General features: G+C 31.7%; 1 protein-coding gene across 3 annotated transcripts in view; it reads right to left on the reverse strand.

Annotated features, from left to right (window-relative positions):
* The window catches only part of LOC145252679 (uncharacterized), a 166674-nt gene that overhangs the window by 97911 nt on the left and 54829 nt on the right, over positions 1–13934 (reverse strand). For all 3 annotated transcript variants that reach the window (XM_080112500.1, XM_080112499.1, XM_080112498.1), the window contains exon 5: positions 3315–3444. In XM_080112500.1, the coding sequence (XP_079968626.1) occupies positions 3315–3444 (130 nt within the window). The remainder of the gene's footprint in view (positions 1–3314; positions 3445–13934) is intronic.

Genomic DNA, 13934 nt, shown 5'->3' on the forward strand with positions numbered 1-13934 from the left:
ACTCCTCCCTAACATAAATATTTGATAAATACAATGAGGCAATTCGTGTTTTGTCCAGAAATAAGAAACAATTTGCAGAAATTCATTCAAAAAGTGATAAAAAAATTGGAGATGCTGCCTCACAAATTTTCGCTACAAGCTCTTTCGGGACATACTGCAAACACTGCACAGTGCGTGACCACTCCACATTAAAGTGCAGCAAATTTTCATCATAGCCATTGAAAGATGTAAACCATTAAAACTATGTACAAGATGTTCCAGTTTTAAACACAAAAGTGAGAATTGCCCTAGACTCCAAAACAAATAACCTCTTACTTGCAAATTATGTCCCTCAAAAGCGTATATTATACCGTTGTGTGATAGTCCCAAAAGAGTAATTTTGCTATTTTCACATGTGCATGAAAACGACATCATATTGCCTATTGTGGCTATCTCTCTAAATTAGGAACTAAGAGAACTACTATTAACTGCTTATTGGAAACTGGAAGCCAGCGTTTCTACTTCTCTAAAAAATATTAAAAGAGTTGAGATATCCTAACAAAACTTCTGATCCTATTAATTACCAAATGAAAACTTATTCGGGTGTTACTGTGAAAAAACTTGAGTAGGTTGTATTGAAAGTTAATTTGGGAAACAACTATCTATTCCGCTTTTGATTGATGACAAATTTAGTATCCACTTTGAGTTTGCTAATTTCAGCCATGTGAAATCCAACCTAGATATACTGAAATACAAGTTGGCATTTTCAAATAAAAAAACAAAACAATACTATAAAAATTCAGGGTATCCATGGAGTTGATATATTTCAATGTATGACAGGATCCAGGATCATTGAATGCATGAATGAACACACATGGGATTTGCCTCAAAAGATTGCTCCATTTGAAAATGTTCAGCACTTTTTGTATCCTCGTCAGATCAATCCTGCAGAAACTGGAAGCTCCAAACTCTATACAAATTATCACATTGTGATTTCAGAATATGCTTACTGTTCTGTGCGACAATTAAATTCTTTATTAGAACTCAAGTTAACCTACCTGGATCCGTTCCCTGATATATTTGACACTTCTAATGTAGAAAGAAATTTGGATAAAATGCTTGCTGTAGATTCAGCTGCTGTTTCCCTTGATAAGGAACTAATTAGTGATTATGCCAAAAATAAAATTTATAGCTTCAAAGAATCTATCGAATTCAGGGATACTTATTATTTCGTGAATCTACTCTGTCGTAAGGACAAAATCAATTCTGTGCCTTCCAACTATCAAATTGCTTTTAAAGTGCTTGATAGACTGATGCTTACTTCAGAAAAAAAAGAACTTGGCTAAAACTTATAAGGATATTTTTCGTCAGCAAGAGTATGAAGGAATTATTGAAATAATTGAAGTTGTCCCACAAGATTTCCACAAGCACGTTCTGATGAGCGATGATCACGGCTCTTTACAAGGGACAAAAAAAAACTGGATAACCACACGCGCACGCGCATAACATAAAGAAAAAATGAGAAAAAACAACCAACAGAAATCAGGGTCCAAATTAATATTAAATGAGTTGAAAAGAATATTGAAATAGAAGCAAAGAAAAATAAATAAAAACATACATCTGCACACGAAAAAAAATGTAAAGTAAGAATTAAGAAAAAGGCGATATGCCGTAAAAAGTATGAAAACAATGTTAAAAAAAAGTTGTTGAATGTCCTAATTAAAAGGGGAAAAGAGAAAAAGAAATATATCTCGAGCCGGCTAGGAAAGCAAGAATAAAAGAAAACGAAAATTAAAAATAAATTTGTACACATTTTGCGTAAGTCCACTGAAAAAATACTACGGCATTCAGTTGTAAATTGTTGTGAAATTGTAAGGGTTTATTTTGTTTAATATGCCAATCAAATTGACAGGATGTCTACTGTTGCACTTTTAAAATTGCGTTGATATAATATGTACAGACAATTGGGTGTATTTTTCGCATTTTCGTAAAGTTTTTATTGTGTTAAATTGTCTTGCGTGTAATTGGAATCGAATTAAAATGCATATGCACTTTTGATTGTCAAAGATGCCAAAAAGTTGAAATGCATTTTTGTGTATAAAGTTAAAGTTGAAATTTGCATTTTCCCGTTTTGTTTTTTAGGTTTTTCAAAAGCAAAAAAAGGATAATATTGAACGTTGGGGTTTACATGTGATGTTCTGTGATGACGTCAAATTTTTATGTTCCAGTCTTTTTTTGTTGTTTTTTTTTTTCTTAAAGAAAGGAACTGGAGATATTATTGTTGTTTCAATCTTTTAGGGTTTCTTTTGAAAAAAAGGGACAACTGATTTTTTTTTCTTTTTGTATGCCGATGATGACTTTTTCAATTGTTGAATAAAAAGGCGTGGTAAGTGTCTGTTAAATGCTTAAGAAATTATAATATGTAATGTAATTATATGTTTGTATTTGTGTTGGAAGATTGGAACGCTGATTTTATTAGATAAAAAAAAGTTGGACAGTGAAAATGTTTAGAAGAATTGAAAGTCAGCATATCGGATTCGAATTTTAAAGAGAGGGTAGTACGATGTTGAACTTACGTACGCAGTTAAATATTTTATTGTTTTTGGGAGTGTTCGCCAAAGTATTTTTTTGTCATGATTTTTTCCGATTCAGGTAGATTCGGTGGGAAGGCACGAAGTGCTCCTGTAGTAAACAAAAACAATCGTTTTCTGCGAACTGTGGGTTCTAAAAGGGGCTGATAATAGATACTGACTTCGAGTATAATGGCTACTCGACACCGTGATTTAAAATGTGAATGGAGTTCTGTGAGTTCAGAACCAGCTGCTATCACCAGTTTTGGGATGAGGGTTTCTCCAACACAGAAATAGGCAGACACAAGGGCAGTGAAACCGTTGTGATATATATATATATATATATATATATATATATATATATATATATATATATATATATATATATATATATATATATATATATAGCCAGTAGAGTTTAGTTTCCTAGAAGTACATCCAATGAAACAACATGTGTCTACCAAAATAGTGCTCAATGAGTGAACAGAGCAGGTATATTAATTTTATTATGTTATGTTAATGTTTGTATAAATAAAATTAATATATATATATATATATATATATACACACACACACATATGTACTGCAACGTTCACGTCTCGTCGGGATCGACAAGCGCAAAGAGACGCTAAATTATGGTAAAAGCGAGAATCATGTGTGTATGTTGTGGAACAGCAGCAAATGGAATGATAAAGGTTATTAACGAGCGATAGTTACATTAAATAATATGTCAATTAAATAGAATATTTTATAAAGAATACCTACAATATTGGCTAAAGACTTTGGTTCCCAAAGTGGCATTACATCTTTTCAAGGGGAATTCTATTGGTAAGTAAGCCAATATATAGCTTGTTGATGTTTTGCAAGGTATTATTTTCCCATGTACAATCTTTACCTGAAAAGTAAAAAAATATATAAAAACTTAATATGTGCATATTAATGAACAAGAATGAATCATATATATATATATATATATATATATATATATATATATATATATATATATATATATATATATATATAAGCAGTTCAGCTCGGCTTTGTTCGGGCTCTATGTACTGTTTATAACTTTATGTGCATATCTACATATATATTAAAAATTTTGACTCATGTCCAGGTAACATCTAAAATTTCAAGTGTTTAGACCCAAAATTGGCAGAGGAGTTTGGTAGAGTTTGCAACTTTGACCTCTTGGCAGCCAAATTTACGCCCAAATCTAATTAAAAAGCTTGCTGCATGATTGAATACCCTTTATGTAAAATTTCAAATGTTTAGACTCGAAATTGGCTGAATAGTTTGCTAGAGACCGCAAAGATCAAATCTTTTCAATTTTGACCTCTTGGCAATCAAATTTTTGGTAAAAAAAAAAAAATGCTTTCCCCATGTCTGAATACTCTTTATGTAAAATTTTAAATGTTTAGACAAAAAATTGATGACTGAGTAATTTGGTAGAGACCGCAGTGGTCAATTTTTTTTTTTTTTTAACTTTGATCTCAATTTTAACTCCTTAACATTTATTGTTTTGGACTCAAATCAAATTAAAAAGTTTGATCCATATCCAAGTGTTTAGACCTAAAATTGACGGAAGAGTTTGGTAGAGTTTTCAAAGGTCAAATCGTTAAACAGCCAAATTTCTGACCGAAAACCGATTAAAAATATTTTCCCGAACTTTCAATACCCCTTATGTCAAATCTCGAATCTATAGACTGAAAAGTAGTTTAGTTTGGTAGGAAAATGTACACACACAGACACACACACACACATATATATATATATATATATATATATATATATATATATATATATATACATATATATATACATATATATATATACATATATATATACATATATATATATATATATATATATATATATATATATATATATATATATATATATATATAGTATGACGATTGATTTTGTCAGAATCATTAGACTCAATAAGAATATCTGCCGGTAAAATAAACCGGACGCTATAATTTGCAGAGGAACGATGAAAACATTGATATTGTTAAAATAAGCAATTTAATATAATTTTATTACACAGCAGAAGAGAAAGAAAATAAAAACAAAAATATAATACAAAGAAGAATTTTCTTTTGATTGAATTTGATAGATGTATGTAGCATTTACTATACATAATTTTTTAGATCGAAACTTCCTTAAAGTCGAGCAGTACTTAAGTGTTAGATGAATCTTTCTTGTTGAGAACTGAATCATAACGCATAACCACTATTTTTCAATAAGTTGGGCCACACAATCATAATGTTCATAATAGAAGAAAAATGTTAAGCGTTTGTTTCAAAATAACAACCCACTTTTGAATATTTTCTTATTCCTGACAAGACATAATATATGTGGCTTCACGAAGGAAGAGAGACAATGGAAAATCACACGCTACGAAAATACGACTGCAAGAACCGTCAAGTCAACTGGGCAATAAATGTAAACCGAACGCTTCCGTCTATTTGACTCAACACAGAAAATACCGTTGATACGACCTGACACAGTATCAAACAATTCTGTCGATACGACTCGGCAAGGTCCCAAACAATTCCGTCCAGACAATTTTGAACAACTCCGTCGAAACGACCCGACACGGTAACAGAGCAGCCTTGGCAGTTACTCGCTGAACGACTTTGGCGTTGGCGTTTTATGGCCCTTTAACGAATTCATTTTTCGTTGTAGGTAGGCCAGACTAAGACATTGATATACAATTCTAGAGCGCTTCCGTCAGAATTTATTTCCAACTCAATCAACCAGTTTCTTCCAATCCGCTCACATTAAACTTTGCGCTTCAAATCATTGTCGTCTGCTTTTCACATACAAAGTATTTTCTTTTTAATTTTCCCCGAGACCCTTTCCTCTCCTCCCCTTGCCGCCATGTTTTGTGACTTAAGCCACGACAAGAAGACCGTCGCGTTTACTATTCGCTTTTCTTTGCATGCCTCGATAAATAGGAAGAAAAAGCGAATGCGGTAGAAAACAGACTTATTTTACTTTACCCTCGCCTTCTCTTTCATGTCTATCTCATGTTACGCTTGTTCGTATCACAGCAAAATTTAATCTCTTTAAAATGTTTTACTTTATAGTTCATTTTTATTACTTAGATTAATCTAATGTAATGCTATATTTTAGAATATGATCATTGCACAATCTAAAATTAAAGTTTTCGATATATCATTGGAACATTTTTTAACGTTGTTGATTTTAATAACATTGTTAATTAATTGTCTATAATCTGGTATGAGGATTATAACATCTGACACGGAACTCACAAGTACTGAAATACATATATAAGGAAAATATATCGTCTTTTTCAGAAAAAAAAGAGCACAAGGACATGCATAAATATTTGGAATAAGAATGACAAAATACGCGCAATGTATAAATCACAAATTACGTGTTATACAAAGTGACATGTTATACAAGGTGACATGTTATACAAGGTGACATGTTATACGAGGTGACATGTTTTTGTCAGATATGTTAATATTTTTTTCTGGATTTTAATTCAAAACAATAAATGGTTAACTGTTCTCGAACATACTGAAATGGCAACTACGAGAAAGATTGTATAAACTGTATTACTCATTAATAGTGAAATTAGACAAATCTATAAAGAACACGAGAAAATAAATAAGGTAATGACAAACAACGAATATTTTTTTAAAATGAATATGAACTGCATTTATCCTTGAAGTGTTGAAATTTATGTTTTAACTCGGAGAAAAAAAATCCGTCGTTCGTACTAACGCGTACAAAAATTAACTCCAATTGCGTAAAGCAATCTTCTCTTGATTTTTCAACTCGTCGTCGTCACAAAATCACGATTACATTCCCACCCTCTCGCAAAAAAAAAGAAGAAAAAACGTCCTTATATACAGCCTTTTAATTGCAACAGTACCACGATTTGCATATCTTTCTTCCCTTCTCTTTTCCTTGTACTGGACGGATTCCGGGTTCAGATGACGGTGGTTCCTGTACACATCATTTTGTAACCTCAGTAGTGTTGTTCAGTTTCGTTACAACCCTTTGTGTTTGCAGGAGTTTGGAATATAACTTAGCTTGTGTGTTTAACTAAAATTCTAACGGGGATTTTGAAATTTTGATTCAATATACACCCCTCTCTTTTTCAAATTTCTTTGTTGGAAGAACATTCATTCCCAACTACTATAGACTGTTGGTCAACCTCAGCTCTCAACTGCAATACTCATGGGGTATAAGCCAAGAAGGTAATTTTTTCTTACCTAAAAAGAAATAAGCGCCCCAAAATGATTTTCTGAAATATTAGTCTATCAGGTGCAAATAATTTTTCTACCTGCCCCCCACCACACACACTTATAACAAAGGTTAAAATGACTTCGCAACTCATTTTAACCTTAAATTTTTTTTCATGCATCGATTATCAGAAATATTTTGTGAAAATTTACACATATGTTTTTCTATAATGGAATTTCTTGTCTTTGATACTAATTTCATAACGTGGTTTTATGAATGTTTAGGCATTTTTTATTTTGGAAATTTTTGTCTGTAGAAATAATTGTCAGAATTAATCATTCCCTTGGGCCCTACTTACCGTCAACCTTACTGAAAACCATTTCTAACAATGATAATTCCCCATACTGTTTTGGGGGCTCTTTAACTAAAGAATTTGATCAATTAGACTTATATCTGAGTTTGGTCAGAAAAAAAATCTCATTTTGCAAATCAACCTGTTATTCAAAGAAAACGAGTATCATTTTAATCTCCAATGAAAAGTAACCCCCTGTTAATTGTTTTTAAACTAGAGTTTCGGTTTTTTGTTTGGAAGGAATGTTCCTTTGTTGATTGAATCAAACAATAACATTAGACCGGCACAGCGATTGAGGCGATGATAGCCTGAACAGTGGACGCACACATACATATTCATACTGCGGTATTACAATAACTTTCACTGCGGAGTTAATTACAAACTTTTACTATGTAGCATAGGACAATTATTTTAAGCCGCTTAATGGAGTTGGAAATTATGGAGTCACGCGCGACTGTACATGCACTTCTTATTAACATTTAACAGTGCATATCTATTTACTACATTTAACAGTGCATATCTATTTACTACATTTAACAGTGCATATCCATTTACATACATTTAACAGTGCATATCCATTTACTACATTGCATTAATCACATGCACTTATTATTTGCAACACTGCATATCTTCCCCTTCACGTGCAATAGTAGCGATTATCGCTACTGCTGCTACTTGCAACAATGTAATAAGAACATAACACTGACTTCAACATAATCTTTGAACCACTCAATGTTCATTGTACCAATAACCCCTATTCTTCCTTAGGTGCAAATTGGTAAATTTACATTTTATGCTATCTGTACCCTGGTACATCTCTCTCTTGTATTTTAGCATTTACAGTGATGTCATGTTGAGATAGAAAATCTGGCGATTTTATTCAGTGTTATTTTTTAACGTTTGCAGCGTTGCTATGTTCGGATATGACACATTGCATGTATTTCATTGTTATTTTTTAACATTTTCAGTGGTGCCATATTAAGAAATGCAACATTGCATGTATTTCATTGTTATTTTTTAACATTTTCAGTGGTGCCATATTCAGAAATGCAACAGTGCATGTATTTCATTGTTATTTTTTAACATTTTCAGTGGTGCCATATTAAGAAATGCAACATTGCATGTATTTCATTGTTATTTTTTGACATTTTCAGCGGTGCCATATTCAGAAATGCAACAGTGCATGTATTTCATTGTTATTTTTTTACATTTTCAGTGGTGCCATATTCAGAAATCCAACATTGCATGTATTTCATTGTTATTTTTTTACATTTTCAGTGGTGTCATATTCGGAAATGCAACAGTGCATGTATTTCATTGTTATTTTTTAACATTTTCAGTGATGCCATATTCAGAAATGCAACAGTGCATGTATTTCATTATTATTTTTTAACATTTTCAGTGGTGCCATATTCGGAAATGCAACAGTGCATGTATTTCATTGTTATTTTTTTACATTTTCAGTGGTGCCATATTCAGAAATGCAACAGTGCATGTATTTTATTGTTATTTTTTTACATTTTCAGCGGTGCCATATTCGGAAATGCAACAGTGCATGTATTTCATTGTTATTTTTTTACATTTTCAGTGGTGCCATATTCGGAAATGCAACATTGCATGTATTTCATTGTTATTTTTTTACATTTTCAGTGGTGCCATATTCGGAAATGCAACAGTGCATGTATTTCATTGTTATTTTTTTACATTTTCAGTGGTGCCATATTCGGAAATGCAACAGTGCATGTATTTCATTGTTATTTTTTAACATTTTCAGTGGTGCCATATTCAGAAATGAAACAGTGCATGTATTTCATTGTTATTTTTTTACATTTTCAGCGGTGCCATATTCGGAAATGCAACAGTGCATGTATTTCATTGTTATTTTTTTACATTTTCAGTGGTGCCATTTTCAGAAATGCAACGTTGCATGTATTTCATTGTTATTTTTTGACATTTTCAGCGGTGCCATATTCAGAAATGCAACAGTGCATGTATTTCATTGTTATTTTTTTACATTTTCAGTGGTGCCATATTCAGAAATCCAACATTGCATGTATTTCATTGTTATTTTTTTACATTTTCAGTGGTGTCATATTCGGAAATGCAACAGTGCATGTATTTCATTGTTATTTTTTAACATTTTCAGTGATGCCATATTCAGAAATGCAACAGTGCATGTATTTCATTGTTATTTTTTTACATTTTCAGTGGTGCCATATTCGGAAATGCAACATTGCATGTATTTCATTGTTATCTTTTTACATTTTCAGTGGTGCCATATTCGGAAATGCAACAGTGCTTGTATTTCATTGTTATTTTTTTACATTTTCAGTGGTGCCATATTCGGAAATGCAACAGTGCATGTATTTCATTGTTATTTTTTAACATTTTCAGTGGTGCCATATTCAGAAATGCAACAGTGCATGTATTTCATTGTTATTTTTTTACATTTTCAGTGGTGCCATATTCGGAAATGCAACAGTGCATGTATTTCATTGTTATTTTTTTACATTTTCAGTGGTGCCATATTCGGAAATGCAACAGTGCATGTATTTCATTGTTATTTTTTTACATTTTCAGTGGTGCCATATTCGGAAATGCAACAGTGCATGTATTTCATTGTTATTTTTTTACATTTTCAGTGGTGCCATATTCAGAAATGCAACGTTGCATGTATTTCATTGTTATTTTTTTACATTTTCAGTGGTGCCATATTCAGAAATCCAACATTGCATGTATTTCATTGTTATTTTTTTACATTTTCAGTGGTGTCATATTCGGAAATGCAACAGTGCATGTATTTCATTGTTATTTTTTAACATTTTCAGTGATGCCATATTCAGAAATGCAACAGTGCATGTATTTCATTATTATTTTTTAACATTTTCAGTGGTGCCATATTCGGAAATGCAACAGTGCATGTATTTCATTGTTATTTTTTTACATTTTCAGTGGTGCCATATTCAGAAATGCAACAGTGCATGTATTTCATTGTTATTTTTTTACATTTTCAGCGGTGCCATATTCGGAAATGCAACAGTGCATGTATTTCATTGTTATTTTTTTACATTTTCAGTGGTGTCATATTCGGAAATGCAACATTGCATGTATTTCATTGTTATCTTTTTACATTTTCAGTGGTGCCATATTCGGAAATGCAACAGTGCTTGTATTTCATTGTTATTTTTTTACATTTTCAGTGGTGCCATATTCGGAAATGCAACAGTGCATGTATTTCATTGTTATTTTTTAACATTTTCAGTGGTGCCATATTCAGAAATGCAACAGTGCATGTATTTCATTGTTATTTTTTTACATTTTCAGTGGTGCCATATTCGGAAATGCAACAGTGCATGTATTTCATTGTTATTTTTTTACATTTTCAGTGGTGCCATATTCGGAAATGCAACAGTGCATGTATTTCATTGTTATTTTTTTACATTTTCAGTGGTGCCATATTCGGAAATGCAACAGTGCATGTATTTCATTGTTATTTTTTTACATTTTCAGTGGTGCCATATTCAGAAATGCAACGTTGCATGTATTTCATTGTTATTTTTTTACATTTTCAGCGGTGCCATATTCAGAAATGCAACAGTGCATGTATTTCATTGTTATTTTTTTACATTTTCAGTGGTGCCATATTCAGAAATCCAACATTGCATGTATTTCATTGTTATTTTTTTACATTTTCAGTGGTGTCATATTCGGAAATGCAACAGTGCATGTATTTCATTGTTATTTTTTAACATTTTCAGTGATGCCATATTCAGAAATGCAACAGTGCATGTATTTCATTATTATTTTTTAACATTTTCAGTGGTGCCATATTCGGAAATGCAACAGTGCATGTATTTCATTGTTATTTTTTTACATTTTCAGTGGTGCCATATTCAGAAATGCAACAGTGCATGTATTTCATTGTTATTTTTTTACATTTTCAGTGGTGCCATATTCGGAAATGCAACAGTGCATGTATTTCATTGTTATTTTTTTACATTTACAGTGGTGCCATATTCGGAAATGCAACATTGCATGTATTTCATTGTTATTTTTTTACATTTTCAGTGGTGCCATATTCGGAAATGCAACAGTGCTTGTATTTCATTGTTATTTTTTTACATTTTCAGTGGTGCCATATTCGGAAATGCAACAGTGCATGTATTTCATTGTTATTTTTTAACATTTTCAGTGGTGCCATATTCAGAAATGAAACAGTGCATGTATTTCATTGTTTTTTTTTTACATTTTCAGCGGTGCCATATTCGGAAATGCAACAGTGCATGTATTTCATTGTTATTTTTTTACATTTTCAGTGGTGCCATATTCGGAAATGCAACAGTGCATGTATTTCATTGTTATTTTTTTACATTTTCAGTGGTGCCATATTCGGAAATGCAACAGTGCATGTATTTCATTGTTATTTTTTTACATTTTCAGTGGTGCCATATTCGGAAATGCAACAGTGCATGTATTTCATTGTTATTTTTTTACATTTTCAGTGGTGCCATATTCAGAAATGCAACGTTGCATGTATTTCATTGTTATTTTTTAACATTTTCAGCGGTGCCATATTCGGAAATGCAACAGTGCATGTATTTCATTGTTATTTTTTTACATTTTCAGCGGTGCCATATTTGGAAATGCAACAGTGCATGCATTTCATTGTTATTTTTTTACATTTTCAGTGGTGCCATATTCGGAAATGCAACGTTGCATGTATTTCATTGTTATCTTTTTACATTTTCAGTGGTGCCATATTCGGAAATGCAACAGTGCTTGTATTTCATTGTTATTTTTTTACATTTTCAGTGGTGCCATATTCGGAAATGCAACAGTGCATGTATTTCATTGTTATTTTTTAACATTTTCAGTGGTGCCATATTCAGAAATGCAACAGTGCATGTATTTCATTGTTATTTTTTTACATTTTCAGTGGTGCCATATTCGGAAATGCAACAGTGCATGTATTTCATTGTTATTTTTTTACATTTTCAGTGGTGCCATATTCGGAAATGCAACAGTGCATGTATTTCATTGTTATTTTTTTACATTTTCAGTGGTGCCATATTCGGAAATGCAACAGTGCATGTATTTCATTGTTATTTTTTTACATTTTCAGTGGTGCCATATTCAGAAATGCAACGTTGCGTGTATTTCATTGTTATTTTTTTACATTTTCAGCGGTGCCATATTCAGAAATGCAACAGTGCATGTATTTCATTGTTATTTTTTTACATTTTCAGTGGTGCCATATTCAGAAATCCAACATTGCATGTATTTCATTGTTATTTTTTTACATTTTCAGTGGTGTCATATTCGGAAATGCAACAGTGCATGTATTTCATTGTTATTTTTTAACATTTTCAGTGATGCCATATTCAGAAATGCAACAGTGCATGTATTTCATTATTATTTTTTAACATTTTCAGTGGTGCCATATTCGGAAATGCAACAGTGCATGTATTTCATTGTTATTTTTTTACATTTTCAGTGGTGCCATATTCAGAAATGCAACAGTGCATGTATTTCATTGTTATTTTTTTACATTTTCAGTGGTGCCATATTCGGAAATGCAACAGTGCATGTATTTCATTGTTATTTTTTTACATTTTCAGTGGTGCCATATTCGGAAATGCAACATTGCATGTATTTCATTGTTATTTTTTTACATTTTCAGTGGTGCCATATTCGGAAATGCAACATTGCATGTATTTCATTGTTATTTTTTTACATTTTCAGTGGTGCCATATTCGGAAATGCAACAGTGCTTGTATTTCATTGTTATTTTTTTACATTTTCAGTGGTGCCATATTCGGAAATGCAACAGTGCATGTATTTCATTGTTATTTTTTAACATTTTCAGTGGTGCCATATTCAGAAATGAAACAGTGCATGTATTTCATTGTTATTTTTTTACATTTTCAGCGGTGCCATATTCGGAAATGCAACAGTGCATGTATTTCATTGTTATTTTTTTACATTTTCAGTGGTGCCATATTCGGAAATGCAACAGTGCATGTATTTCATTGTTATTTTTTTACATTTTCAGTGGTGCCATATTCGGAAATGCAACAGTGCATGTATTTCATTGTTATTTTTTTACATTTTCAGTGGTGCCATATTCAGAAATGCAACGTTGCGTGTATTTCATTGTTATTTTTTTACATTTTCAGCGGTGCCATATTCAGAAATGCAACAGTGCATGTATTTCATTGTTATTTTTTTACATTTTCAGTGGTGCCATATTCAGAAATCCAACATTGCATGTATTTCATTGTTATTTTTTTACATTTTCAGTGGTGTCATATTCGGAAATGCAACAGTGCATGTATTTCATTGTTATTTTTTAACATTTTCAGTGATGCCATATTCAGAAATGCAACAGTGCATGTATTTCATTATTATTTTTTAACATTTTCAGTGGTGCCATATTCGGAAATGCAACAGTGCATGTATTTCATTGTTATTTTTTTACATTTTCAGTGGTGCCATATTCAGAAATGCAACAGTGCATGTATTTCATTGTTATTTTTTTACATTTTCAGTGGTGCCATATTCGGAAATGCAACAGTGCATGTATTTCATTGTTATTTTTTTACATTTTCAGTGGTGCCATATTCGGAAATGCAACATTGCATGTATTTCATTGTTATTTTTTTACATTTTCAGTGGTGCCATATTCGGAAATGCAACAGTGCTTGTATTTCATTGTTATTTTTTTACATTTTCAGTGGTGCCATATTCGGAAATGCAACAGTGCATGTATTTCATTGTTATTTTTTAACATTTTCAGTGGTGCCATATTC

This window comes from Euprymna scolopes, chromosome 29 (assembly GCF_053919585.1).
Source record: "Euprymna scolopes isolate OS-2025 chromosome 29, ASM5391958v1, whole genome shotgun sequence".
NCBI classification, from domain to species: Eukaryota; Metazoa; Mollusca; class Cephalopoda; order Sepiida; family Sepiolidae; genus Euprymna; species Euprymna scolopes.